Source organism: Malassezia japonica, chromosome 1, assembly GCF_029542785.1.
Source record: "Malassezia japonica chromosome 1, complete sequence".
Taxonomy (NCBI): domain Eukaryota; kingdom Fungi; phylum Basidiomycota; class Malasseziomycetes; order Malasseziales; family Malasseziaceae; genus Malassezia; species Malassezia japonica.
In genome coordinates this window covers 764,640-787,649 of record NC_083370.1, presented here as the reverse complement: position 1 = coordinate 787,649, position 23,010 = coordinate 764,640, and the positions used below count along the sequence as shown (strand labels likewise).

The 23,010-nt window shown below is 62.8% G+C and overlaps 15 protein-coding genes across 15 annotated transcripts; 9 read left to right on the top strand and 6 right to left on the bottom strand.

The window, feature by feature from the left end:
- Positions 1–25: 25 nt before the first annotated feature.
- MJAP1_000453 (uncharacterized protein) lies at positions 26–1,564 on the top strand (the record flags this gene model as incomplete). Its single annotated transcript, XM_060264423.1, has 1 exon — positions 26–1,564. The coding sequence occupies one exon, from the start codon at positions 26–28 to the stop codon at positions 1,562–1,564; it is 1,539 nt and encodes a 512-aa protein (XP_060120406.1).
- Positions 1,565–1,699: 135 nt separating this feature from the next.
- Positions 1,700–2,283, bottom strand: MJAP1_000452 (uncharacterized protein; the record flags this gene model as incomplete). Its single annotated transcript, XM_060264422.1, has 2 exons — positions 1,700–1,709; positions 1,745–2,283. The coding sequence occupies 2 exons, from the start codon at positions 2,281–2,283 to the stop codon at positions 1,700–1,702; spliced, it is 549 nt and encodes a 182-aa protein (XP_060120405.1).
- Positions 2,284–2,358: 75 nt separating this feature from the next.
- Positions 2,359–3,758, top strand: MJAP1_000451 (uncharacterized protein; the record flags this gene model as incomplete). The annotated part of the gene is made up of 6 exons (XM_060264421.1): positions 2,359–2,699; positions 2,722–2,732; positions 2,757–2,776; positions 2,799–2,897; positions 2,920–3,461; positions 3,509–3,758. The coding sequence occupies 6 exons, from the start codon at positions 2,359–2,361 to the stop codon at positions 3,756–3,758; spliced, it is 1,263 nt and encodes a 420-aa protein (XP_060120404.1).
- Positions 3,759–3,845: 87 nt separating this feature from the next.
- MJAP1_000450 (uncharacterized protein) lies at positions 3,846–4,169 on the bottom strand (the record flags this gene model as incomplete). Its single annotated transcript, XM_060264420.1, has 1 exon — positions 3,846–4,169. The coding sequence occupies one exon, from the start codon at positions 4,167–4,169 to the stop codon at positions 3,846–3,848; it is 324 nt and encodes a 107-aa protein (XP_060120403.1).
- Positions 4,170–4,477: 308 nt separating this feature from the next.
- On the top strand, positions 4,478–4,767 carry atg12 (Ubiquitin-like protein; the record flags this gene model as incomplete). The annotated part of the gene is made up of 4 exons (XM_060264419.1): positions 4,478–4,483; positions 4,507–4,599; positions 4,622–4,684; positions 4,708–4,767. 4 exons carry the CDS (start codon positions 4,478–4,480, stop codon positions 4,765–4,767), a joined length of 222 nt encoding a protein of 73 aa, XP_060120402.1.
- A 75-nt stretch (positions 4,768–4,842) lies between these two features.
- Positions 4,843–6,636, bottom strand: MJAP1_000448 (uncharacterized protein; the record flags this gene model as incomplete). Its single annotated transcript, XM_060264418.1, has 1 exon — positions 4,843–6,636. The coding sequence occupies one exon, from the start codon at positions 6,634–6,636 to the stop codon at positions 4,843–4,845; it is 1,794 nt and encodes a 597-aa protein (XP_060120401.1).
- Positions 6,637–7,076: 440 nt separating this feature from the next.
- MJAP1_000447 (uncharacterized protein) lies at positions 7,077–8,246 on the bottom strand (the record flags this gene model as incomplete). The annotated part of the gene is made up of 4 exons (XM_060264417.1): positions 7,077–7,086; positions 7,247–7,434; positions 7,457–8,128; positions 8,151–8,246. 4 exons carry the CDS (start codon positions 8,244–8,246, stop codon positions 7,077–7,079), a joined length of 966 nt encoding a protein of 321 aa, XP_060120400.1.
- Positions 8,247–8,336: 90 nt separating this feature from the next.
- On the top strand, positions 8,337–10,295 carry NOP7 (mRNA-binding ribosome synthesis protein nop7; the record flags this gene model as incomplete). Its single annotated transcript, XM_060264416.1, has 1 exon — positions 8,337–10,295. One exon carries the CDS (start codon positions 8,337–8,339, stop codon positions 10,293–10,295), a length of 1,959 nt encoding a protein of 652 aa, XP_060120399.1.
- Positions 10,296–10,367: 72 nt separating this feature from the next.
- On the top strand, positions 10,368–11,185 carry MJAP1_000445 (uncharacterized protein; the record flags this gene model as incomplete). Its single annotated transcript, XM_060264415.1, has 2 exons — positions 10,368–10,485; positions 10,509–11,185. The coding sequence occupies 2 exons, from the start codon at positions 10,368–10,370 to the stop codon at positions 11,183–11,185; spliced, it is 795 nt and encodes a 264-aa protein (XP_060120398.1).
- A 124-nt stretch (positions 11,186–11,309) lies between these two features.
- Positions 11,310–12,879, top strand: FUM1 (fumarate hydratase; the record flags this gene model as incomplete). The annotated part of the gene is made up of 2 exons (XM_060264414.1): positions 11,310–11,533; positions 11,556–12,879. 2 exons carry the CDS (start codon positions 11,310–11,312, stop codon positions 12,877–12,879), a joined length of 1,548 nt encoding a protein of 515 aa, XP_060120397.1.
- Positions 12,880–12,890: 11 nt separating this feature from the next.
- MJAP1_000443 (uncharacterized protein) lies at positions 12,891–14,266 on the bottom strand (the record flags this gene model as incomplete). The annotated part of the gene is made up of 3 exons (XM_060264413.1): positions 12,891–13,301; positions 13,324–13,434; positions 13,457–14,266. 3 exons carry the CDS (start codon positions 14,264–14,266, stop codon positions 12,891–12,893), a joined length of 1,332 nt encoding a protein of 443 aa, XP_060120396.1.
- Positions 14,267–14,305: 39 nt separating this feature from the next.
- Positions 14,306–16,159, top strand: RSM22 (37S ribosomal protein S22; the record flags this gene model as incomplete). Its single annotated transcript, XM_060264412.1, has 1 exon — positions 14,306–16,159. One exon carries the CDS (start codon positions 14,306–14,308, stop codon positions 16,157–16,159), a length of 1,854 nt encoding a protein of 617 aa, XP_060120395.1.
- A 21-nt stretch (positions 16,160–16,180) lies between these two features.
- Positions 16,181–17,644, top strand: MJAP1_000441 (uncharacterized protein; the record flags this gene model as incomplete). Its single annotated transcript, XM_060264411.1, has 1 exon — positions 16,181–17,644. The coding sequence occupies one exon, from the start codon at positions 16,181–16,183 to the stop codon at positions 17,642–17,644; it is 1,464 nt and encodes a 487-aa protein (XP_060120394.1).
- Positions 17,645–17,660: 16 nt separating this feature from the next.
- Positions 17,661–18,651, bottom strand: MJAP1_000440 (uncharacterized protein; the record flags this gene model as incomplete). The annotated part of the gene is made up of 2 exons (XM_060264410.1): positions 17,661–18,607; positions 18,630–18,651. 2 exons carry the CDS (start codon positions 18,649–18,651, stop codon positions 17,661–17,663), a joined length of 969 nt encoding a protein of 322 aa, XP_060120393.1.
- A 163-nt stretch (positions 18,652–18,814) lies between these two features.
- Positions 18,815–22,995, top strand: MJAP1_000439 (uncharacterized protein; the record flags this gene model as incomplete). Its single annotated transcript, XM_060264409.1, has 2 exons — positions 18,815–22,280; positions 22,400–22,995. 2 exons carry the CDS (start codon positions 18,815–18,817, stop codon positions 22,993–22,995), a joined length of 4,062 nt encoding a protein of 1,353 aa, XP_060120392.1.
- Between the last annotated feature and the right edge of the window lie 15 nt (positions 22,996–23,010).

The following is a 23,010-nucleotide window of genomic DNA, read 5'->3' as shown; positions in this document are numbered from 1 at the left end:
CGCCGCACGATTTCCGAGGACCACCATGGGGCTCCGTGTGCAGATCGCGTCGTTCAACGCGAACCAGAACCTCGAGACGAACTCGCTCCCTGAGCTCGAGTCATGGCTTGTGCCGACCGTGGAACAGGATCCGCAGAGCGGCTTTGCGACGCAGCCGCAAGCTGCCAAGCCGAGCGCAATGTCGCTGGGGCCGCGCGAAGCGCCGGACCTGTACGTGATCGGCTTCCAAGAGTTTGCACCGCTGCCCAATGCACTAGCCGGCTGGACCGAGACGCTCCTTGCGGCGGTCGACCGCGAGATCCGCCGGACCGTGCGCCTCCACCAAGCGGTCGTGCGGCCTGACCAGATGTACGACCCTATCGAGCTGGGCGGCGGGCCGGAGAACTACTCGCGCATTGCCGAGCTGAATCACGGCGGGATTGCTATTTTTGTGTATGCGCGTGAGCGTGCTTCGCGCACGTCGGGCATGCCGAGCGCCGCGGAGCGCGTCAAGGAAGTGCGCACCTCGTCGGTGGGCACGGGCGTCTTTTCGCTGATGGGCAACAAGGGCGCGGTCGGCGTGCGTGTGACGCTTGCGCCGGAAGTCGCTGGCGGCAAGGACGAGGTGCTGACCTTTGTCTGTGCGCACTTGGCGGCGCACGACCACCAAGTCGAGCGCCGCAACGAGGACTGGAAGAACATCGTGCAGCGCCTCGTCTTTGACCACGAGAACCTCGGTTTCCTTCCCAGCCTGCAGCCACGCATGAACGGTGCGGGCCCCGACACCAACATGGGGCAGGTCCAGAGCTTCCCCACGAAGCCCGCGTCGCAGAATCGCACCAAGGCGCTGGACGCGAAAGAGTACTCGATCTACGATACTCACCACCTCTTTGTCCTCGGCGACTTGAACTACCGCATCGGAACGGGCGTCGCCGGTGCACCTCCGTCCGGCGGCCCCGCGTCCAAGAATACCTATCCTCCGATGAAAAAGGCCGACGTCAAGATGCTGGCGAACTCGAACAACCCCAAGCGCTGGGCGTGGCTCTTGCCTTATGACCAGCTTGCGCTGCAGCGCATGCACACGCCCCCCCTTGCCTTCCAGTCGCTGCATGTGCCGGACCTGTCGCGCTACGACCTCCCGCCTACGTACAAGTACAAGATCCCGAAATCCGCTGCCGAGACGCGCGACGTCCTGAGCAAGAAGCGCGTGCCTGGCTGGCCGGATCGCATTCTGTGGGGTTCGAGCGGCGACGAGCGCGCAATCCTCTGCGAGCTCTACCGCAGCCTGATGCAGTACCGCATCTCGGACCACAAGCCGATCACGGCGATTTTGAGCGTGCCGCCGCAGCCGCAAAGCGCGTTCCTCACGTCGCCCTATCCGATCAACCCCCAGTGGCGCACCATGCAGCGCAACGGCCGCGTGCTCGACCGCGTCGTCGGCTACATCTGGTCGATCATCCTGGTGCTTGGCAACGGAAGCCTGCCGGTCGCCGCTGTCGAAGTCTTGCTGCTGGCCGTGCTGGGCGCGTGGTGGGTGAGCGGGAAGCCGATCCCCTACATCCGCCCGGAGAACATTGCGCGCTAGTCCTCTGCATCGATCCGTGTTGTAAAATCGTACGTGTTCCCCGCACTGTCGGGGGCATGCAATAGATGATACCATGTCCGCAGTGCTTGCAAGCTCCGCTCATCGTGCTCGTTGATCTGCGAGGTGAGCGTCGCCTCATCCACCTCTTCCGTGTGCCGCTTGTCGTAGCTCTCGATGAGCGCCGCCTCCGCCGCGCCTGTCTCGATCTCGGGGACAGTGCGCAGGAGCGTGCCGAGCCAGTTGAGCTTGCTGTCGGGGATCGGCAGGCTGGGGTGCACCGCAAGTGCAGGAAGCCTGCTCTTTGCGTCGCGATCCTCGATTGGGGGCAGGTTCGTCTGCTGGCCGTCGTCGGTCGCGTACAACAGCGAGGTCTTGTTCTCCGTCTCGTCCTCGCCAAAGAGGTTGGCGTCCTGCGCCTCCGAGTCTAGGAACTCGTTCAGCGTCGCGACCTGCGACGCAACAAAGTGCGGGCTCGGCGAGTGCAAGGCCGAGGCGATTGAGAAGATATGCGACAAGAGGTTGGTATAATGCGACTGCACCGACAGCCAGTCTTCCACGCCGGGCGTGTGCAAGGTCTGCTCGCGCAGGAGCGCAATCGAGTTACGCAGCGAATCATAGCGCTGGTAGAGCGTCATCAAGTGGCTCAACGGCGGCGCTGCCGACACCAGCGTCGGCTCGTGCGGCACGCCCGCCTGCCCACTCCGGCGGCCCTGGCTCATGGTGGAGGGTCGCCGTGCTTCTTACCTAAGTTTCGCCGTTCGCACAGACCCCGGGACGGGATACTATTGGCTACCATGACCAAAGTCGAGGACAAGGTCGAGTCGCACCATGCGAACAACGAGGCGATGGACGAGAGCCTAGGCCGTTACTCGGCCTATGCGATGCGCCTGCGTACGCTGCTCGTGTCGAGCTCGCGCTACATTGCGTACTCGTCAGACATTGGCGAGGCCTTCCGTCCTCTGACGCGTCCGATCGTTGTGCAGGCCGCCTACGGTATAAGCTGGGCTTACATCTTTGCCGATGTAGGCTACACCTGCTACGCCTCGTGCAAGGGCCGCGAACTGGGCGACCCGGGTGTGAAGACGGACGTCGCGTGGATCGCGACGCGCCGTGCCGTGTTCCAGACGCTGGCGAGGTACGTTGCTCTACTAACGCAGTCTTGTGCTTCGTACGTATAACGACTAACCCAAAGCCGCCGTGACGATCCACAGTGTACGTATCCGCGCTGACGCAGGTGGTGAAATACTCGGCGCCGGTCTTTGCCAAGTCGAGCAGCCTGCGTTTGCGCAGCATCGGCCCTACGGTCGCGGGTCTCTTGACCGTGCCCCTGCTCGTACGTCGCGCGACTCACGCAGCCCATCCTCTTTGATAAGCCAGTCGAGCACGGCGTGGAGCACGCCTTTGACCTGGTCGAGCTCAAGTTGGCTGCCGTCCAGGGTAACAAGGACGCGCAGCAGGCGCTCGACGACAAGTTTGCGCGCATGAAGCAGTTCATGTTTGGCGCGACCTCACCCACGGCCGACCCGCGTCCGGACCCGCGCCAGGTCGACGAGATCGGCTCGTCGCCCAAGCCGGATCTCTCGACGAAGAGCACGACGGCCGCGCAGCTCGCGGTGCTCGGCCTGGGTGTCGATCTCGTGTACATGCCGCGCCTGCGCAGCCTCGTCTCGCGCCACGCCAAGCGCATGGCCGCGGTGCCGTGGCAGGGAGCGTTTGCGACTGCTCCGCGCCTCGCTACGCCGCAGCGCCAGGAGGAGCAGGCGAAGCCCGAGACGCTCCTGGCCGCTGCCGCACAGCACTTTGCGCGCCGCACGCTGTCCAAGTCGGAGGCCGCGCACTGGGCCAGCCTCTCGCCGTGCCTCACGCACGAGGACCGCCTGCGGTTTCTTGCCACGAGGTGAGCGTGATGTGAGTGAGGACACGCCTCGCGATACTGACTGCTAGATGGGCCTGTAAAGAAGCCACCTACAAGGCGGTCTATCCCCATCTGCGTGTCGCTGCGCGCGACGTGTCGATGGCACGGGGAAATACACCCGCGACGATCAAGCCGTCTGTCCAGCTGCGGGCGGACGCAGAATACAAAGACGCCACGGGCCAGGTCGCTGCGCTCGCTGCCGATGCGCTGCGACTGCATCTGAGCGTCGCGCACGACGGCGAGTACGTCATGGCCTCGGTCCTGGCCGAAACTTTGTAGCAAGTAGCACGCTAATCACGCTGATCACGCATTGAATACTATCAGGAAACAGTTGATGCACTAATGGAGAACTATGCAGTCGCCCAGTTAGGCGGCGTGCTTCGAGATGGCGGCCTGGAGCTTGTTGAGGTCCGCGCCAACAACGGTCTCGACCTTTTCGCCGTTCTTGAAGAAGACAAAGGTGGGCATCGCACGGATGCCGACCTCCTGCGCAATCTGGCTCTGCTCGTCGACGTCGACCTTGTAGAAGCCGAGCTTCTCGCCGGCGGGGGTCTCGGAGATCTTCTCGAAGACAGGGCCGATCATCTTGCAAGGACCGCACCAGGTGGCCCAGAAGTCGATCACGACGATCTTGTCACCGCCGGTAACCTGCTTGAACTGGTCGTAAGACGAGATAACCTGAACACCCATGGTGAATTCGGGGAGATGGAGTACGAGGCGCGCCACCGCACGGCCTTTATAGCGGTCCAGCTGGCGAACGCGCGCTCACGTAAGCACACGGGGAAATCGATCACAGCGCACGCGCCACAAAAAATGAACGGCGCGGAACATGCGCGAAGTCGTGCTGACGCAATCCTATCGGGGGCATGGCCTCCGCACCGGTGCGGGGAAATGGCGCGAGCGCGGGTGCGTACCGTGAGCAAGATGCTCAAAAAGGTGCGCATTGGAATGCTGATCCAGTGCTGATCCGCTTCAAGGCGATCGGGCGCGCTCCCATCATGAAGGTAGGCACCCCGCACTGAACCAGCGCAACGATTTCCAAATTGCGGCCTACAACCCCTTTGCCGCTGTGGTACAATTCCTACGGAAAGAGCTGGGCTGCGTGCCGAGCGAGCCGCTCGTACGTCACTCTCCTCACCCAGCACCTCTATATCAACGCGTCGTTTGCCCCGTCACCCGACGAGACGCTCGGCAACCTGTTCCGCGTACGTCATGCCCCTCACGCCAGGCCTACTCCACACAAGACCACCTGATTGTCAATTATAGCACGACGCCTGCCTGGGGCTAGCCGAGTAGATAGGAGATGAAAAATATATGTAAATGGAACCTGGAACTAAATCTCTACCTGTCGATGGAAAATCGTCTAGGCGCCCATCGCCTTGCGGTTGATCTCGGTCGTCTCCGAGGGGTCCACGTAGGGGGTGGTGCCGAGCCCAAGCGCAATACCGACACGCTGCCACAGCGAGATCTTGGGGCTAGTGGCGTTATTGGGCATGTACTTGTACACAAAGTCGTCGTAGACAGGGAACCACGAGCGGAGGGCAAACTTCCACTGCCAGTCAGGGTATACAGCGGTGACACGGCCCGACTTCGGGTCGCGGTACCACGAGTCACACGAAGTGAAGACAAGACCCTTCATCTTCTTGACGATCCAGTGCTGCTCATCGAGCTCGGCCTTGAGCTTCACGTCAAAGGTGGGGACGTGCGTAAGCTCGCCCGAGGTCTTGCTACCGGGCAGGTGCGCAATGGCCGCGTCCGAGGGGCGGCTCGACTCCAGAACCGGCTGGGCAATGTACATAGAGTACTCCTGCTGGCGCTCCGAGGTGTAAATGACCGACATGTGGCCCGTCCCCGAGTTGGGGCCGACCAGCATGGCCATGTTGGGGAAGCCCGACAGGAAGCAGGTGTGGTAGGCAATCATCGAGCCCTCACCGTACTTCTCGTAGTGTTCCTGCTGGGTCATATCGCGACCGCGGATCTGCAGGGGGTAACCGGCCGTCTGGGGGTTGAAGCCGTTGGCCATCACAATCACGTCGGCGGGGATACGGCGGCCGTCGGCGGTGATAACAGCGTCTTCTTCAATCTTGACCAGCTTCGACGTTTCGAGGTCGACATTGTCGCGCTTCAGAGAGGGGAGGTAGGTTTCATCCAGAATGCGGCGACGGCACGCGACAAGCAGCTCACCTTGCTTAGGGAGGAGCTGGTCGTGGTATTTCTTCGGCGCCATCTTCTTGACGTGCTCGCGGCACTGGCGCTCCCAGTCATCACGCAGGTAGCGGCCCATCCAGGTACGAGTGGCCATCCAGAAGTGGGTCTCGAGAACGAGCCACATCAGGATGCGCTGGAAGTACATGAAGAAGGGAACGTTGCGCACAAGCCAGTCCCAACCAGGGATCTTGCTGGCGGGGTTCTTGAACACTGGCGCGTACCAGTGCTTGGAGCGCACAAACTGCGTGAGGTGCTTGGCCTCCTTGGCGACAATCGGCACGAACTGCGTTGCCGAGCAACCGTTGCCGACGACAATCACGTTCTTGTCCTTCATGTCAACCGACCAGTCCCAGCGGGCCGAATGGAAAATTGGGCCCTTGAAGTTCTCGTTGCCGGGGATCGTGCAGGGGTTGGGGGTCGACAGACCACCGACGGCTGTGTAGAAGAGCTTGCACACGTAGTAGTGCATCTCACCACGGGTGCCCGCAGGGCTGCCCTTCGGGGGGAGGTCCTCCGAGATGACGTGCCACAGACCGGTGGCGTCGTCGTAGCGCGCCTCACGGCCGACGGTGCGGAAGCGGAACTTGTCCCACAAGTTGTACTCCGACACGACCGTGTGGACGTAGTCGCGGAGCTCCGCCTGCAGGGGGTACATGCCACTCCAGTCGTTCTTCTGGCGGAAGCTGAAGCTGTAGACCGGGGCAGGAATGTCACAGGCACAACCAGGGTAAGTGTTGGCCTCCCAGGTGCCGGCGGGGCCGTCGAGCTTCTCGAGCAGGACGATATCAGTGAGGTTACGCGTCTGCTTGAGCTTGCAAGCGAGACCGACACCACTGAGACCGCCACCGACGACGAGAACGTCGTGGTACTCGGGCTTGAGGCCCTGAAGGTTCACAGGGTCTTGGACAAGCTGGATGCCGTTGGGAAGGGGCTGCGGTCCTTCGGCCATGGTGATGGTGTGAGGCGGAGGATAGGGTGTTCCGACTTACCTTTATGGAGATTGGATTTGGCTTGGTACACCGGATTTATCACGTGCGAAACGCCGGCGGAGATTTTTTGCTCTGCCACGACGACTTTCACGCACCCCAGCAGGTTGAGGCACCTACGTAATCTATCCAATGAAAAAGCGCGTAGGTCGTAGTGGCGAATTAATCAAAGGTAATCTTCTTTCCCTGCGGCGCGGCGGCCTGTTGGGCTTCTTTGGCGCGCTGTTTCGCCACCCAACTAGGATGCACCGATTGCGTTGCCCCGGACGAGGGCGTAGGCGTTGGCTTTGCACTTCTCCGCGGCCCTGACTGGGGATTGGGCGTGAATGTCGATGTGGAGGCTGACAAGCTCTGGCCGCCCCAAAGACGCTGGTTGCGAACCGGATCCGGTGGAGTGAAGCTTTCACGCTGCTCTGCCGCGCGGCGCTTTGGTTGCCGAGGCTCCTTCTCTCGGAGTTTAAGGTGGTTCGCGGCCTTCCCATATTTCTTCTCCCAAATTCTGAGCGTTAGATAGTTGGGTAAAATACGTACGCGCGTCGTTCACGTTGTCCACGCCGATTCTTCCGTGTGGACTTGGCGGGCCCTTTGGCCCCGACATCGCGGTCGGCGAAGTCCGCCTCCTCGTCGCTCCAGTCGTCCCCTTGGGCGGCGGGAATGAATCCAGTGGCGAGGCTTGGCAGGAACGTCGATGCGTCCTCTTCGTCGGGGGACGCGCTCCGCGGCCGCTTTCGCCGGGGTTCTTCCTCACTTTCCGAATCATTCTGCGTCAGAAGTCATACGTACGTCCATCTCGTCCTCGCTGCCGGACCCGACCATAGCATCGAGATTGTCCATATCCATATTGCTTGCCGAGAACTGGCTCATGACACTTTGCGCGTCGCCGTCACTGAATCCATCGTCGCTCACATAGTCGTCTTCCGCGACCGGCGCTTTGGCCTTGGCCGCCTTCTTTTTGGGCTCGGGCGCAGGGGCAGCGGGATCTGTCTCTGCACGTTTCGCGGGCGCACGCTCTTTGGGCACGCGCGGCACCACCAAGCCCAGGATGGATTGAATACTCGACGCGAGCTCTTCGGCGAGCACCTTGGCACTTTGCACCTGGTGCATGACGCGCTCTTCACGCGCAGATTCGGCCGCAGGCCGCGCCTGGTCACCCAGTCCCATCTCTTCTGCAAGAGGCCACACGGGAAAGGCCTTGCTTCCCTCTTGGTCGAGCGTCGCGGCGACACTCGGCCGCGGCAAAAGCTTGCTCTTGACGAGTTTCGAAGTAAGCGCGGCCATCGCAATCTGCTGGGTATCAAGCCGCTTGAGGATGACCAGCTCCTCTTCCAGCTCCTCCACCGGCGCATGCTTCTCCTGCTTTCCGCTCCGGACCTGCTTGAGCTGGCGCACATGGCGCTGCAGTTCGTGCTGCTTGGCCTTCTTTGCCGCGCTCTTGGCGGTCTTGATTGCGTGGAACTGGGTCAGTTGCGCAACATACAAGCTTTCCCTTTACTTTTGCCAAGTCCACCACATGCTCTTTTTCTGTAGACACCACAGCAGGCGTCGTCTCTCCTCCGTCCAGCGTCTCGGCCATGGCCAGGGCTACCGTGCGAGCGGCGCACTTTTTTGCGCCACGTGATTGTCAAAAAAATTTGTGCGCGCAAACGCCTTCCCTCCAGCGAACATGGCCAAGATCAAGAAGAAGGGTGAGTCCGGAGCGGCCAAGAACTATATCACGCGTAATCAGGCGCTGAAGAAGCTCCAGATTACGCTGGCCGAGTTCCGCCGGCTTTGCATTCTGAAGGGAATCTTCCCCCGCCAGCCCCGTCATATCAAGCGTGCCAACAAGGGCTCGACGGCGCCGACGACCTTTTACTATGCTAAGGACATTGCGTACCTGCTTCACGAGCCGGTGCTGCAGGCCTTCCGTGACCACAAGTCCTTTGCCAAGAAGGTGAACCGCGCGATCGCGCGCCGCGAGTGGTATGCGGCCAAGAATCTGGACGACAACCGCCCCAAGTACCGCTTGGATCATATCATCAAGGAACGCTACCCTACGTTTGTCGACTCGCTGCGTGACCTCGACGATGCGCTCTCGATGCTTTTCCTCTTTGCCAATATCCCCTCCTCGCGCAACATTGCGCCAGAGATCACGAGCCACTGTGCGCGCCTCTGCACGGAATGGCAGCTGTACGTGATGCGCACGCGCTGTCTGCGCAAGGTCTTTTTGAGCATCAAGGGTATCTACTTCCAGGCGGTCGTGCATGGCCAGGAAGTGACGTGGCTTGTGCCTTATATGTTTACGCAGCAGATCCCGACCGACGTCGACTTCCGTGTGATGATGACCTTCCTTGAGCTCTACCAGACGCTGATGGGCTTTGTGCTGTTCAAGCTGTACACGGACGAGAACCTGGTCTATCCCCCGAAGCTCGACGAGAACAAGGACAATGAGGGCGCCGGTTTCGGCTCGCTCATGCTTACGTCGGCGGACGCCGATGTCTTCCTCGGTGAGGAGGGCGAGCGCCCGGTCAACGAGCAGGCCGAGGCTGCGGCGAGCAATGCGCTAATCCGCAAGGATGGCAAGAAGCTGTCGGCCCGCGACGTGAAGCGCCAGATTGCGCAGCTTTCGCGCACGGATACCGACGAGGCCGAGGTCGAGGAGGCGGTGCCCGCGATCGATGCCGAGGCCGCGCCGGATGCGGAGCAAGAAGAGGCATTTGTTGCCCAGCCCTCCAAGAATGCCGAGAACAACGGCGATCAACTCACAACGCTCGGCGACCTCCAGGAGCACGCCGGCGACGATGCTGCGCCTACGCTCTTTAGCCGCTACGTCTTTTACATTTCGCGCGAATGCCCCCGCACGGTGATCGAGTTTATCCTGCGCTCGTTTGGCGCGCTCCCCTCCAACATTGGATGGGACGCCGTGGCCGGTGCCGGGAGCCAAGTCGCTGAAGATGACGAGCGGATTACGCACCATATCATTGACCGTCCTGCGGAGGACTCCAAGGCGTTCCAGCATCCCGGCCGCCGCATCTATGTCCAACCGCAGTGGGTGGTCGACTGCTCGAACCGCCGCACGCTCCTCCCGACGGAGCCCTACCGCCCCGGCCAGGCGCTTCCGCCGCATCTTAGTCCCTTTGTGGACGACCGCGAGGTGGCGCGCCGTGGTGGCTACGTCCCTACCGAGGCACAGGAGGCGCTTGGTATGGAGGCTGAGGCTGTGGATGAGGATGAGGATGAGGACGAGGACGAGGACGAGGAGGAGCAAGAGGCTGCTGCTGCCCAGGGCCGTCCTGCGCTCGAGGCGCTGCTGGCCCACCCGCTCGACGCGTCGAACTCTGGTCTTCTCGAGGCTGCTGAGCTCGAGGCCGAGGCTGCGGGCGGTGAAGATGCGCTTGTTGAGCTGCGCACGCAATACACGGCCGCTCGCAAGGCTGCGCTGAAGAAGCAGAAAGCGGCTTCTGCCTCTGCGCCCCTCTCCGAGGAGGCCGAGGCGCGCGACATGGCAAAGACGCTGCTGTCGAACAAGCAGCGCAAGCTGTACAACCGCATCGGCAGCTCTGCTTCCAAGGTGAGCGAGGACAAGAAGCGCCTCGAGACAAAGAAGAAGCTCCTGGCGAAGAAGAAGAAGGCGTCCCAGTAGCGTACCATAGACATCGGGCCATCGGGCATAAGATCGGGATCGGGGTCGACTTTGCGCCGTCGTTTTGCTACGATGGCCGAGGTGGGGACGCGTACCGTGCCGTCGCGGCAGGGCGACCACGCGGCGGCGCCACTCGTGCCGAATGAAACTTTGTATATCCAAAACCTGAATGAGCGCGTAAAGCTTCCTGGTACGTCGTGCGATCTGACCCAGTGATGAAGCAGTCGCTCGAGGCGCTCTTTTCGACCTATGGCCGCGTCCTGTCGGTCGTTGCGCACGCCAACCTACGCATGCGTGGCCAGGCATTTGTGAGCTTCAAGAACAAAGACATTGCAGCCAAGGCGATGCAGGAGGTGAACGGATTCCCCCTCTACGGCAAGGCGATGCGGATTACGTTTGCCAAGAGCAAGTCGGACAGTGTGGTGCACCACCTAGCCGGTGCGGGTACCGACGAAGCAGATGCTGCGCTGGAGGCGCACAAGAGTGCGCGCCTCGCCCAAAAGCCCATTACGCGGCGCCGGAATATCCTACGGGAGCGCGAGATGCAGCGCAAGCGCAAGGCCGCCGAGGCCGGCATACCCGTGACGGCTGTCGAACCCAAGTCGTCTTCACTTGCGCGCGTCCAGGCTAACCAACTTCCTGACGAGTATCTCCCCCCCAACAAGATCCTCTTTTTGCAGCAGATCCCCAGCGGGACGACGAAGGAGGACTTGCAACGCATCTTTGGCGCCTTTCCCAATCTCCACGAAGTGCGCACCGTCCCCGGACGATCAGACATTGCTTTTGTGGAATACAACGACATCCCTTCTGGCGCGCAGGCGCGCGATGCTACGAACGGCTACGCGCTCCCCAGCGGCGAGCGTCTCAAGGTGTCGTTTGCACGTGCATAACACGTGGATGCCCGGAGTAGCCCCGTAGGTCCCCCCCGGTGTGCAGTGATAATCGGGCAGCTGGCTTGACCGCCGGAACCGCCCGGGGCAGGTTTCTTCCCCACCCCTGGAGTCTTCTGGCGAGATGTCTGTTGCCCGTACTGTTTTCTCCGCTGTGCCTGCGCGTGCCGTGCGTGCCGCGCCGCTGCGCGCCGGTGCCCTGCGCACGCTCACCACTTCGAGTGCGGCCTTTGAGGCGCCGCGCTCGGCTACCATTGCGTCGCTCAAGGGCCAGATCCGCAAGGAGCGCGACACCTTTGGCGATCTCGAGGTGCCCGCCGACAAGTACTGGGGTGCCCAGACCCAGCGGTATGTTGTTTTGCTGACGCAGCTCTTCGATGAACTTCCGCATCGGCGGTGCCGCGGAGCGCATGCCCCAGCCGCTGATCGAGGCCTTTGGTGTGCTGAAGAAGGCGGCTGCGATCGTCAACAAGAACTACGGTCTTGACCCCAAGATTGCCGATGCGATCAGCGCTGCTGCTGACGAGGTCATCTCGGGCAAGCTCGCGGACCACTTCCCCCTGGTCGTCTTCCAGACTGGCTCGGGCACGCAGTCCAACATGAACGTGAACGAGGTCATCTCGAACCGTGCGATCGAGATGCTCGGTGGTGAGCTCGGCTCGAAGAAGCCCGTGCACCCCAACGACCACGTCAACCGCAGCCAGAGCAGCAACGACACCTTCCCCACGGCCATGCACATTGCCTCGGTCATGGAGATCACCAAGGAGCTCCTTCCCTCGCTCCGTCACCTGCGTGAGGCGCTCGAGGCAAAGCGTGAGGAGTTCAAGGACATTATCAAGATCGGCCGCACCCACCTGCAGGACGCTACCCCCCTGACCCTCGGCCAGGAGTTCAGCGGCTACGTGCAGCAGCTCGACAACTCGATCGAGCGTGTCGAGGCCGTGCTCCCCCGCCTCCGCATGCTCGCACAGGGCGGTACCGCTGTGGGTACTGGTTTGAACACCTTCAAGGGCTTTGATGTGGCCGTCGCGGACGAGATCTCGACCATCACTGGCGAGAAGTTCATCACGGCCCCCAACAAGTTTGAAGCGCTTGCGACCCACGACGCGATGGTTGAGGCCTCGGGTGCGATGAACACCATTGCCGTGTCGTTCATGAAGATCGCGAACGACATCCGCTACCTCGGCTCGGGCCCCCGCTGCGGTCTCGGCGAGCTTTCGCTCCCCGAGAACGAGCCCGGCTCGTCGATCATGCCCGGCAAGGTCAACCCCACCCAGTGTGAGGCGCTGACCATGGTCGCCGCGCAGGTCATGGGCAACAACGTCGCTGTGACTGTCGGTGGCTCGTACGGCCAGTTTGAGCTGAACGTCTTCAAGCCGGTCATTGCCAAGAACCTCCTGTCGAGCATCCGCCTGCTTGCGGACGGTGCCAACTCGTTCACCGACCACTGTGTCGTGGGCATCGAGGCGAACAAGAAGCGCATCGACACGCTCCTGAACGAGTCGCTGATGCTTGCCACCGCCCTCAACGCCCGCCTCGGCTACGACAACGTCGCCAAGGCCGCCAAGAAGGCGCACAAGGAGGACCTCACGCTCAAGGAGGCTACCGTCGGTCTCGGCCTCCTCACCCCGGAGGAGTTCGACGAGCAGGTCCGCCCCGAGCTCATGATTGGTCCCAACGACCCCCCGAAGTAAACAGTTGGTATCTAGTCATTACGAAGTACGAGACCAAGCACCACGCCTAGCAGCAGCACGGCGACCAGGGGGAGATTGGACGTCGTCCAGTGCCACGCAGGCTCGCGGAGCTCGGTGCGCGGTTCGAGCGCAAGGCGCTCTTCAAACAGGTCCTCGAGCCCGCTCGGTGCAGTAGGGAAGCGCTGCGGTCCGAAGCGCAGCGTGGGGGGGGTATCGTCTTCAATGTCCATGGCCTCGCCTGCGCTCGGCACGGGCTCGAGGAGCGCATCGAGCGGCGGCGCGGCACGCGTCGCGCCGAGCGACATGGCCGCAAGGGGGTCCGTGCCGACGGCCTCTTTGCGCGGCGTCGTCACCTCGCGCGACACGAGGCGCACAGGCTCGGGCGACGTGACGCGGCGGCGCGCAAGCGCATGCAGGACGAGCTGGGTGAGCGGAGCGACGTACCATGGCCTGCAGCAGCACAGCAACGCTTCCTACATAAATCCATGGAACAACCGGCGTCAAGACACAGAGGACGAGACCGAAGCGGATGTTCCAGAGCGCCTGCTGGGTATGCTGCATAAGACAAACGACGTACCTTCCACACCACCAGGCCATGCTCGACGGGGTGTGCGTTGCGACGGCGGATCGCTTCCGCGCGGCGCCACATGGGGTCGTACGTTGTCGGCATCAATGCGCCGAGGCACAGCGCAGCGACAACCACGTCCGGCGTGCTGTGCTGCGCCATGTACAGACCGAGGCCGAGGCCGCTCGCCTGGACGAGCGCCCAGTGCCGCTGCTGCCAATGCCAGCGCCGGACCGCGGCCTGGAAGGCGGCAGCCTCGTCGTGCACGTCGCGCGGCGCCGCATGGCGCTCGACCCACGACCCGAGCAGCTGCTGCTGCACGCGCTGGTCGACGGATGCGATGCGTGCGTTGGCTTTTTGTGCACACGCCTCGCATGCAATCGGGTACCGCGCCTCGAGCGAGCGCTTGTACTCTGGGAGTGTCGCGAGCAGCCCCTCGTCTGCCGCCTCGTCGCCGGAGAGGTAGTTGGCGAGCAGGTTCGTGACGATCGTCTGGTTCGTCAGGCAGTCGCGGCAGAACACATGGTCCTCCTCGTGGACCTTGGACGGCGTCGCAAACGCGCTTTCGTTGGCGCCTACATCCCACATGGCACGCTCCCACACGTCGAGCACCTCGCCGTCCGCCCCGCGGTGGTTCCAGCTGCCGCACGCAGAGCAGAACCAGCGCGCAGGCGTCCCGCTCGAGACGCGCGCTGCGCGGTCCTGGGCACGCGCAAGCTGCGCGTCGCCGTCGCCGTACGGCGGCACGAGCACTGAGGTCTGCCCGCAAAAGTGGCACGCGTGCGCGGCCGGCGCCTTGGCGAACAGGCGCCGGAGCTTCATGGTGGAGAAATCGGGCCCCCGATGCGTTTTTCGCTCACGATGCGTCTGCTGTCTTCGCGCGTGCGGGGCCTGGCGTCGGTGCCGCCGCTGCGGCATGCGCCGCGTGCCGCGCACCTGTACGGTGCTGCACAAGTGAGTGGATCGTTAGGGCACAGCGTGGTGCCCGAAAGCCTGGTGCGCCGCGCCGACGAGCCGGTCGAGTCGTCGGCGATGCAGCGACTCTCGCCTGCTGCACGCCTCGGTACGAGCAAGGTGAACGGCAATTCGGTCGTCTACCTCCCTGACGCGCTTGCAGACGCGGTCGAGAGTCATGTGCTGCGTGGCAGCAAGCTGCAGCTGCGTCGCGACGCCACCCACCTGCTGGACCTGAAGAAAACGCCACAGCCCGGCACGTTTGGCCTGGCGCCGAGTGCGAGTGATCATTTTGCCGACTCGCTGCACGGCACGCGCGCCGCATCGCTGTACCTCGCGACCAAGTTTCCTGCGCGCTACGCCGTGCTCGTGCGCGTCCTCGACGAGGTGCGCCGCCGCATGCTGCCGGATGCCGGCGGCGACGTGTGGATCCCCGAAAAGATCATGGACTACAACTGCCAGGCGGCCGACGTGCTGTGGGCTGCCCGCGCAGCCTTTGGCGCGCCGATGCGCGACTATAGTGCCGAGGCATGGTCGACCGAGCTCCTGTCGACCGCCTCGCAGCTCGTGCGCGAGCTGCGGCGCGATCCTGCGTCGCACCTCGGCGCGCTCAGTGCGTCGTTCCGCCTGCGGGGCGACAAGCCGAGCGTCGTAGGACGTGCGCCGCGCGACGTTGCGCCGACGTCGACCCTGGGCGTGCTCGCGTACGGCCTCACGCCGCTGCCGAACGATGCGGCACGCGAGCGCCAAGTCCTGCGCCTCTGGAAGAGCGGCGCGGAGGCGATTGTGCTGGTCGAGGAGGCGACGCCGCGTGGGTTTGCGGCGATCGCGTCCGCACGCGCGCAGCTGCTAGCCCTCGGCAAGGACGGCCAAGAGAGCCACGTCGTTGCGCCGTGCCCGCACGACGGGGCGTGTCCTATGCTGCATGCGCACGCCGTCCTGCCGCCGTCGCGCAGCGTGCCAAACGTGTGCAGCTACTCGCAAATGTACCATGCGCCGTCGCCAACGCGCGCGACGCTCCACGACGGGCGCAGCGACCGCGTGGAAGAGTACTGCTATGTCGTCGTGCGCCGCGGCCCTCGGCCGTCGCTCGCGGCGTCTGCGGCGGCGTGGAGCGAGGCGGTGCCGTTTTCGCGCCCCACGCTCGACGCGTCGCTCGCGGCGCTCGCAGCAGAGTCCAAGAGCGGCATCCTCGACGAGCTGCGCAGCGAAAAGCGGCAGCTCGTCGAGGTCGGCACAGAGGCCGAGGTCGGCCACGAGCACGAGGCGTGTGCGGCTGCGCTGCGTGAGCACGGCGTCGACGCGCAGCGCGTGATGCAGCTCGACGCATTTTCGTGGCCCCGCCTGATCCGCACGCCGCTCAAAAAAGGGGGGCATGTCACGCTCGATGCGTGCTGTCCGTCGGGGGCGCTGGAGCGCTTTACGATCGCCAAGTCAGCCGGCCGCCAGGCGTACCAAGACGCACGCAAAGCGCGCGACGGCGAGCTCTTTGCACACGCCGACAAGAGCAGCCGCCCGACGGTGGTGCGCGAGGCGGTCGACGTCGAGTACGCCGACGCACCGAAAAGCCACGAGGCGTACATGGCCCTGGGGCCCGACGCCCAGCTCAGTGCACGGACCGCCGGCATGCCCAAGGTCCCGAAACGCGTCGCGCGGCGCGCACCCAAGCGCCGCATCCTCGACGCGGACCGCGCAGGACGCCTGAGCCGCAAGCCCGACCGCGCCGCCCTCGACGACGAGTTCCGCGAGGCGGACTGGTAGATACCCATAGCAGCCTCCACCATGTCGGAGCGAGCGGCGGCCGCGGCAGCCGCGGCGACGACGCGCGGCGGCGTGATTATCCCGCCGAAGCCGGGCGAGACGTCGCTGCGGCGGCAGGTTGTGCTCGAGGAAGAGCAGTATACGAGCGGCCTCTCGCGCATCATCCAGCGCGACTTTTTTCCGGACCTGCCCCGCCTCAAGGCCGAAAATGCTTACCTCGAGGCGCTGGAGAGCGGCGACCCGGATGCGGTCCAGGCGACGGCGCGCCGCCTCGTGCACGAGGAGGAACGCAGCGGGATCCTCGAGGAGACGACACGGCGTGGCGACGCGGGCGAGCCGCTGACGCCGCTCGACGTGCCTGGCACGCCACAGACCGCGACGCCGCGCGTGCCGTGGCAGACGCTCGGACACACGCCGCAGGGGGGCGCAGGGATGATGACGCCACGCACAGAGGCGGCCGAGGACGAGGCGCCACTGCGTGTCAACATGTCGCTCGACCAGTACCAGGCACAGTACACGTCGGAGGACAATGCGTCGTTTGCCCAGCTCATGAAGGTCGCGAGCGCACGCCGGCGGCTCAAGCACCAATGGGCGTACGATGCCGAGGACCGCGCGAATGCGCAGCACACGATGCTGGCCGTGTGTGGCCGCGATGCGGAAGGCCAAGGCCCGAGCGCCCCAAAGGCCCTTGCCGCGCCCGAGCGGCTGGCGATTGCTGCGCCTGCGCCCGAGGCGAGTGCGCCCGAGGCGAGTGCGCCGCCTGCTGCATCCCAGGCACTCGTCCCCTCTGACGCGTCGAAAATGCCCCCGCCCATGTCCCAAAACACCTGGCGGTTTCGTGCGCGCAACGCACTCATGTACCCCCCCGACGCGGATCTCGATACCTACGCGTCGCGCACCTCGTCGCGCGCCGTTCCCGACGTGCCATGTTTCGGCCCATACGCGCCCCGTATCCGCCATGCGAATACGCGCCTCGCCGACGAGACCGACGCGCCGCCTACGCCGTCGACGCCGAGCAGCAGCATCATCGACGCCGCAATCCGTGGCGAGACGCCCGCGTCGCCCGACGTGCGTGGCTACCACTATGTCGGCGCAGTCGCGTCGCCCCGCCCCGAAGACCTCGGCGAGCGGCGGCTGCAGCAGCTCATGACATGGGGCACGCTCGCCGCGACGCCCAAGCGCCTCGGCACCCGAGAAGTCGAGCCAGAAACGCCGTCCGCGCCTATGCCCGTGCGCGACGCGCCCCCCAAGCCCGCCGCGGTGCCTGCGAAAAAGCTCCCGCGCACGTCGCGGCATGCCGACCTGAGCCCTGCGGCGCGCACGCTGCTGCACCGCACCGGGAACCGGCGCTCGACGCTGTACGGCCCTGCGACGCCCGCGACGCCTCGTGCTGGCAGCCGCTCCGAGGAGCATGCACGGCAGCAGCGCGTCGCGCAGCAGCGCTGGACGCCGGCTCCGAGCCCTGTGCCGCGGCGCAGTCCGTAGATGATACATTGCATTACTAGATACCCCACACCAAGACCTTGGCGTCCCAGCCGCCGGTCGCTATACTGTTTCCTGCAGGGCTCACGCGGACCGATGAGATCCGCGCATCGTGGCCATGGATGACGCCCACGCGCTCGATGCGCAGCGTATCCCAGAGCTGTGCATGGTTGTCCTCGTACGCGCTCAGGAGGATACGCCCTGATTTCGAAAAGGCGACCGACGTGACACCTGTGCTGATCGTCCCGTGTGCGTAGGTCGCCAGTTCTCTATTCGCACGCAGGTCAAACAAGCGGCACGTCGCGTCGTCTGAGCCGGTCGCAAACGCGGCGCCATCCGGGTGAAAGTCGACCGAGTTGACGTCGCGCGCGTGGTCCGCAAACGACTGGACGGGTGTGGTGGTGCGTGTATCCCACACATTCGCGCGCGCATCGCACGAGCCCGACACGAACAAGTGGGGGTTTTGGGGCGAAAGCGCGACACTGGTCACGTCGCCTGTATGCCCCTGGAACTGGCGCACCATGCGCTCACCCGGCACGTCCCATAGCGCGCATGTCATGTCGCCTGAGCCGGTCACCAGCTGGCGGTCGTCGAGGAAGCGACAGGCACTAATGTAGGCACTGTGGCCCACAAGCTCTTTTGCGACCGGGACCTTGACAATACTCTCGCGCCGCCGCAAATCGTAGATCGAGCACACATTATCGAGACCGCCCGAGGCGATCAGCTGGCCGGACGGCGAGTACGCACACGACATGACCCAGCACATCCGCAGCGAGATCGCCTGGACCTTGTGGCCCGTGCTGGCGTTCCACACAATCAGGTGGCCGTCCTGCGACGCAGACAGCACATGCCGGCTGTCGGGCGCCCAGTCCACAGCACACACCTTAGCATTGGGGCACCGCAGCACCGCGCGGCGCTTCAGCGAGACAACCCGCAGCGCAGGCACACTGGCCGACGCATCGCGTACTGCGTCAGAATCGGTACGCACATGTTGTATCTGCTAAACTCATATTTCGAGATTGTAGGCGCCCTTTTAGCAGGTCCGCCTCAATCCGAGCCCCTGCAATCGCATCCTGCAGCTCGGCCACCATCGCACTCAAAGGGGCTTGGTATCGCTACGGAGCCGCGTGGACGGTTGCCCGATCTCGGCCGAGCCCCCATCCTCCACCGACCATGGCGGGGCGCGGCGACGGCCGACGCGTGCGGCGCCGGTCCGCGTTTGAGAGCTTTGACGAGGGAACCTGGATCACAGACGTGCGCGAACGGCTACGAAGCGCACTATTGCACCGGGACGACGTGTCGCGCGAGGAACATGGCGTGATGGGGACGCCGCAGCCTCGCACAGACGCCGAAGAGATTCCCCAGGATCCCAAGGCCAAGGCGCATATGCAGCTTACTGCAGAGGCGATGCAGGAAATGCTCGCTCTGGGAGGCGTAATGGATGAGGAGAAGAACGCGCCGGTTGTTATTGATAAATTTGCCGAGCAGGTATGGCGCGTCGATCAGCCGCCGAAGGGGGAGGCACGGCCCTCGTCGCTCTTTTCCGCGTTTCGTAGCGGCGAGGGCGTCGACATCGATGCCATGCTACGGTTCCGCATGGGCGAGCAAGAAGAGAGCCCCAGCCAGGTGCAGAAGGAGAAGCGGCCTTTGATTGAGGATATTTCTGCTTTCCCAGACGAGGACGATGAGGAGGACGACGAGGACGAGGATGAGGATGAGGAAGAAAGCGGAGAGGAAGAAGAAAGCGAGGAAGAGCTCGACGAGGAGGAAGAGGAAGAGGAGGACGAAGAAGAGGAGGACGAGGAAGAGGAAGAGGAGGACGAGGAAGAAGAAGACGAGGAAGAGAAAGACGGACACAATGATTACAAGCGCCGTGTCAATGACCCTGACGCCGCGGATGATCTCTTTGAGGATCAGGGCGAAGAGCAAGAGGGTCCTTCGGAAGACGAGCCGAAAGATGAGGATTCGTCTTCCTTTCCACCTCTTGCCTTCCCCAACGCGATGCAATCACGCTGGCTTCCCAGCGTCCATAACCTCGTTCGCCAGCCTTCTCGTGGACAAGAAGACTCTCCTATCGTGGTCCTCTCTGACAGCGACGACGAACATCCGCCCCAACGTCCTAGTATGCTTCGTTCCCATGGCCTGTATGGACCAGATGAGGAGGAGGACGATGAAGAAGAGGATGAAGAAGAGGACGAAGAAGGCGACGAAGAGGATGAAGAGGGCCGCGACGAAGAGCATTATGCGCATCCTCCCAGCATGCTTCGTTTTCATGGTCAGTACCAACGCGACGACGACGAAGAGGACGAAGTCGAAGAGGACGAAGCCGAAGAGGACGAAGCCGAAGAGGACAAAGTCGAAGAGGACGAAGCCGAAGAGGACGAAGTCGAAAAAAATGAGGTCGAAGAAGACGAGATTGACGAGGACGAGGTCGAAGAGGACGAGATCGAAAAAGACCAAGTCGATGACGACAAAATCAAAAGCCACGACGATGAAAAGGTCGAGCTTAAAGACGACAACGTCCAAGACGTCCAACTTGCCAACTTTGAAAGCGGCCAAGACCAAGTCAATTTCGAAGAAGAACGCGCTAACGACCAAGTCCAAGTCCAAGAGCAAAGCGTCGCAGACAACGAGGACAATAAAGAGACCATCCATGATGATCATGTGTACCCTCCAGCTGATTCTAAAACTCTCCAAGAAGCAGAAGATCAAGAGCGGGCTGCAGACGAGCTCGAAGAAATGGTCCAAGACGTGCAAGACTTTGTCCAAGACGCGCCCAAAGCACACTCGGAAATGGATGAACTTGGCCAAGTCCAAGACGCATACGAGCACGACCAAGGCGAGGAGCCAGAACAAAGCATTACAACACGCGACGTGAAAGAGCACGACACGGCCCAGCCTGTCCTGGACATTCAAATTCAAGACCATGTCGAAGAAGACTACCTCGAAGACGACCATGTCGAAGAAGAGCATGTCGACGAAGACCCTCTCGAAGAGGCAGCGGACGACGAATACATCGACGAAGACTACCAAGTCGTTGAAGAAAGCGACTCTGCGCGCCAAGCTGCATCGCTTCCGAATGGAGACGATGCAGCCCATTCGACCGAGGCAGCCTCTGCGCATGATCCGGTACAGGAGCACATGGAGGACCGTTCCGAAGACCATGATCGTATCCCGATCGAAATGCCGCTCGACGAGCACGCACGGTCGGTGTCGAGCGCGATTGACTACGCGGACACGTTCACGCGCGAGCTTGTGGCAGAGATGGGTCTCGGCGCGAAGCACGTTCAGGAACATGAATCGGGTGCGGACGTGTCGACCTCGGGGGCCATTGCCGACCATGCCTGGCCGTCGTTTGACGCTATTGAAAGGGCACCGGCACCGAGCGCAATGCTGCTGAGCGACGATGAGCGTCCTCCTGTGAGCATGCAGAGCATCTTGCAAGAGGAGCTTGGAGCCCTTTCAGGCGACGAGTTGGACAAGCTTCCGATGCCGACCGAAGTCGTCTTGGACCGTGCGCCTGTTGAGCAACGTGATGACGAGGAAGCTGAGCATGCCTCTGGCACACAACTCGACAATCAAACTCCTGACAAAGTTGGCGAGGTCGAGGCTACCAACACTGAAGTCGATGAAGACGACCATGACGAGCAAGAGCTCGAGGCGCCTGCAGACGACGCTCAGAGTGATGCGCCTAATCCTGACCAAGCCGATGACGCGAATGTGGACCAAGATACAGTGGAAGAAGCACCACAGCCTTCTGACCATGCAGAGACAGATGTACAAACGGATACCGACCATATACCCCCCGCTACGCGTAAAGTTCCTTCCGACGACGAGGCGGCCGTTGAGGCGGCCCTGGACAACAACCACGGTGCGCACCACGCCGACACTGGGCACATTACCCGCTCGCACTGTGCCTTTCAGCGCCTGACGCTGCTGAACGAGACGGGTGCACCGACGTTTATTGTGCGTTCGTGTGCGATGAACCCCGAAGTATTGGCAGAAGAAGGTGCCGAGAGCACCGAGTTATTCACAGAGAGCCTCGAGATGCTTCCGCTCGATGCCGATGCATTGCCAGAGCCCGTGTACCATGCCCTGTGCCGTATAGTGGGCCCGAGCCTGCTGGATGACGTATATGTCATGCCATCGTCTCTGGGTGCACAGTGGATGGAGGAAGACGAGGAAGAAGAAGAGGGCGAGGAACAGGCAGACGAGGTCAAGGAAGCGAAAGGCGACGACGACGACGAGCAGGAAGACCAAGCCGAGGACCGAGCGGACAATGAGCAGGAAGCCGAGACCAAAGGGACCCAGCACGGCGCGGCCGAAGCGGTCCCGGAAACTGCGCCCTCTGCGACGGTCGACGACGAGGCGGACGAGCAAGACCTCAAAGAGGCCGAGCAGATGCTTCTGGGCCCTACCCAAGAAGCTCCCTCGTCGGACCTCGAGCCTGATACCTCCTCGGAAGCCCACCGCATTGTCCGCCAAACCTATGGCCGCCGGCACCGGCGTCCCCGCAAGTCGGACTCCAGCAGCGGCGCGGCCGACTATCTTCCCCCGGACACGCCTCCGAAACGTCGCACGGACCCCGCGGAGGTGTCCATTGAGGAGCTCGAGGCACTTTCGGACCGGCAACCGAAACGTGCACGGGCCGACGTCGCGCCGCGACGTCGCCGATCGGCACGTGAACGTCAACGCACGAAGCGGTACTCCCCCGCGCCCTAATTAGAATCTTAACCTTTTTTGACATGTGGTTTGTAGCGCAGCGCCGTGCTCTTTCGCTCGCTAGGCCGGGTGCTGTCCGCCTGTACAGCCAGGCGAAGCTCCCTTCTATGGACTTTATTCGCGCACAACAGCGCGAAGAAGAAGCGCGTATCCAAGAGGCGGAGCAAGCCGTTGCGGACCTCGGCTTTCCCGCGCCTGCTATTTATCGGCAGAAGCTGACGTGGGGAGATCATGATCAGTTCCGCCATGTGAACAATGTGCACTACATTCGCTGGTTTGAGAATGCCCGTTTTGCCTTTTTTGAGCTGATGGCAAACAACCTCCCCCGTCAGATGTACGACGACGTTGTGCAAGGCCGCAACCTCGGTGTGATCCAAGCGACAAATTATTGCCGCTATCGCCGCCCTGCGTTGTACCCCGATACGATTCTCGTTGGTCAGGCTGTGCAGATGCCGATCGTCAAGAGTGATCGCTTCACGATCAAGACGGTCGCCTACTCCGTCGCGCAGCGCGCCGTTGTTGCGGAGGGCTTGCAGGATCTAGTGTCGTATGACTACAACAAGCTGCGCAAGGCCGACATGCCCCCCGAGCTGCGTGAAGAGGTTGAGCTGTGGGCGTACACGGGCCGTTGATAGTATTACATAGCT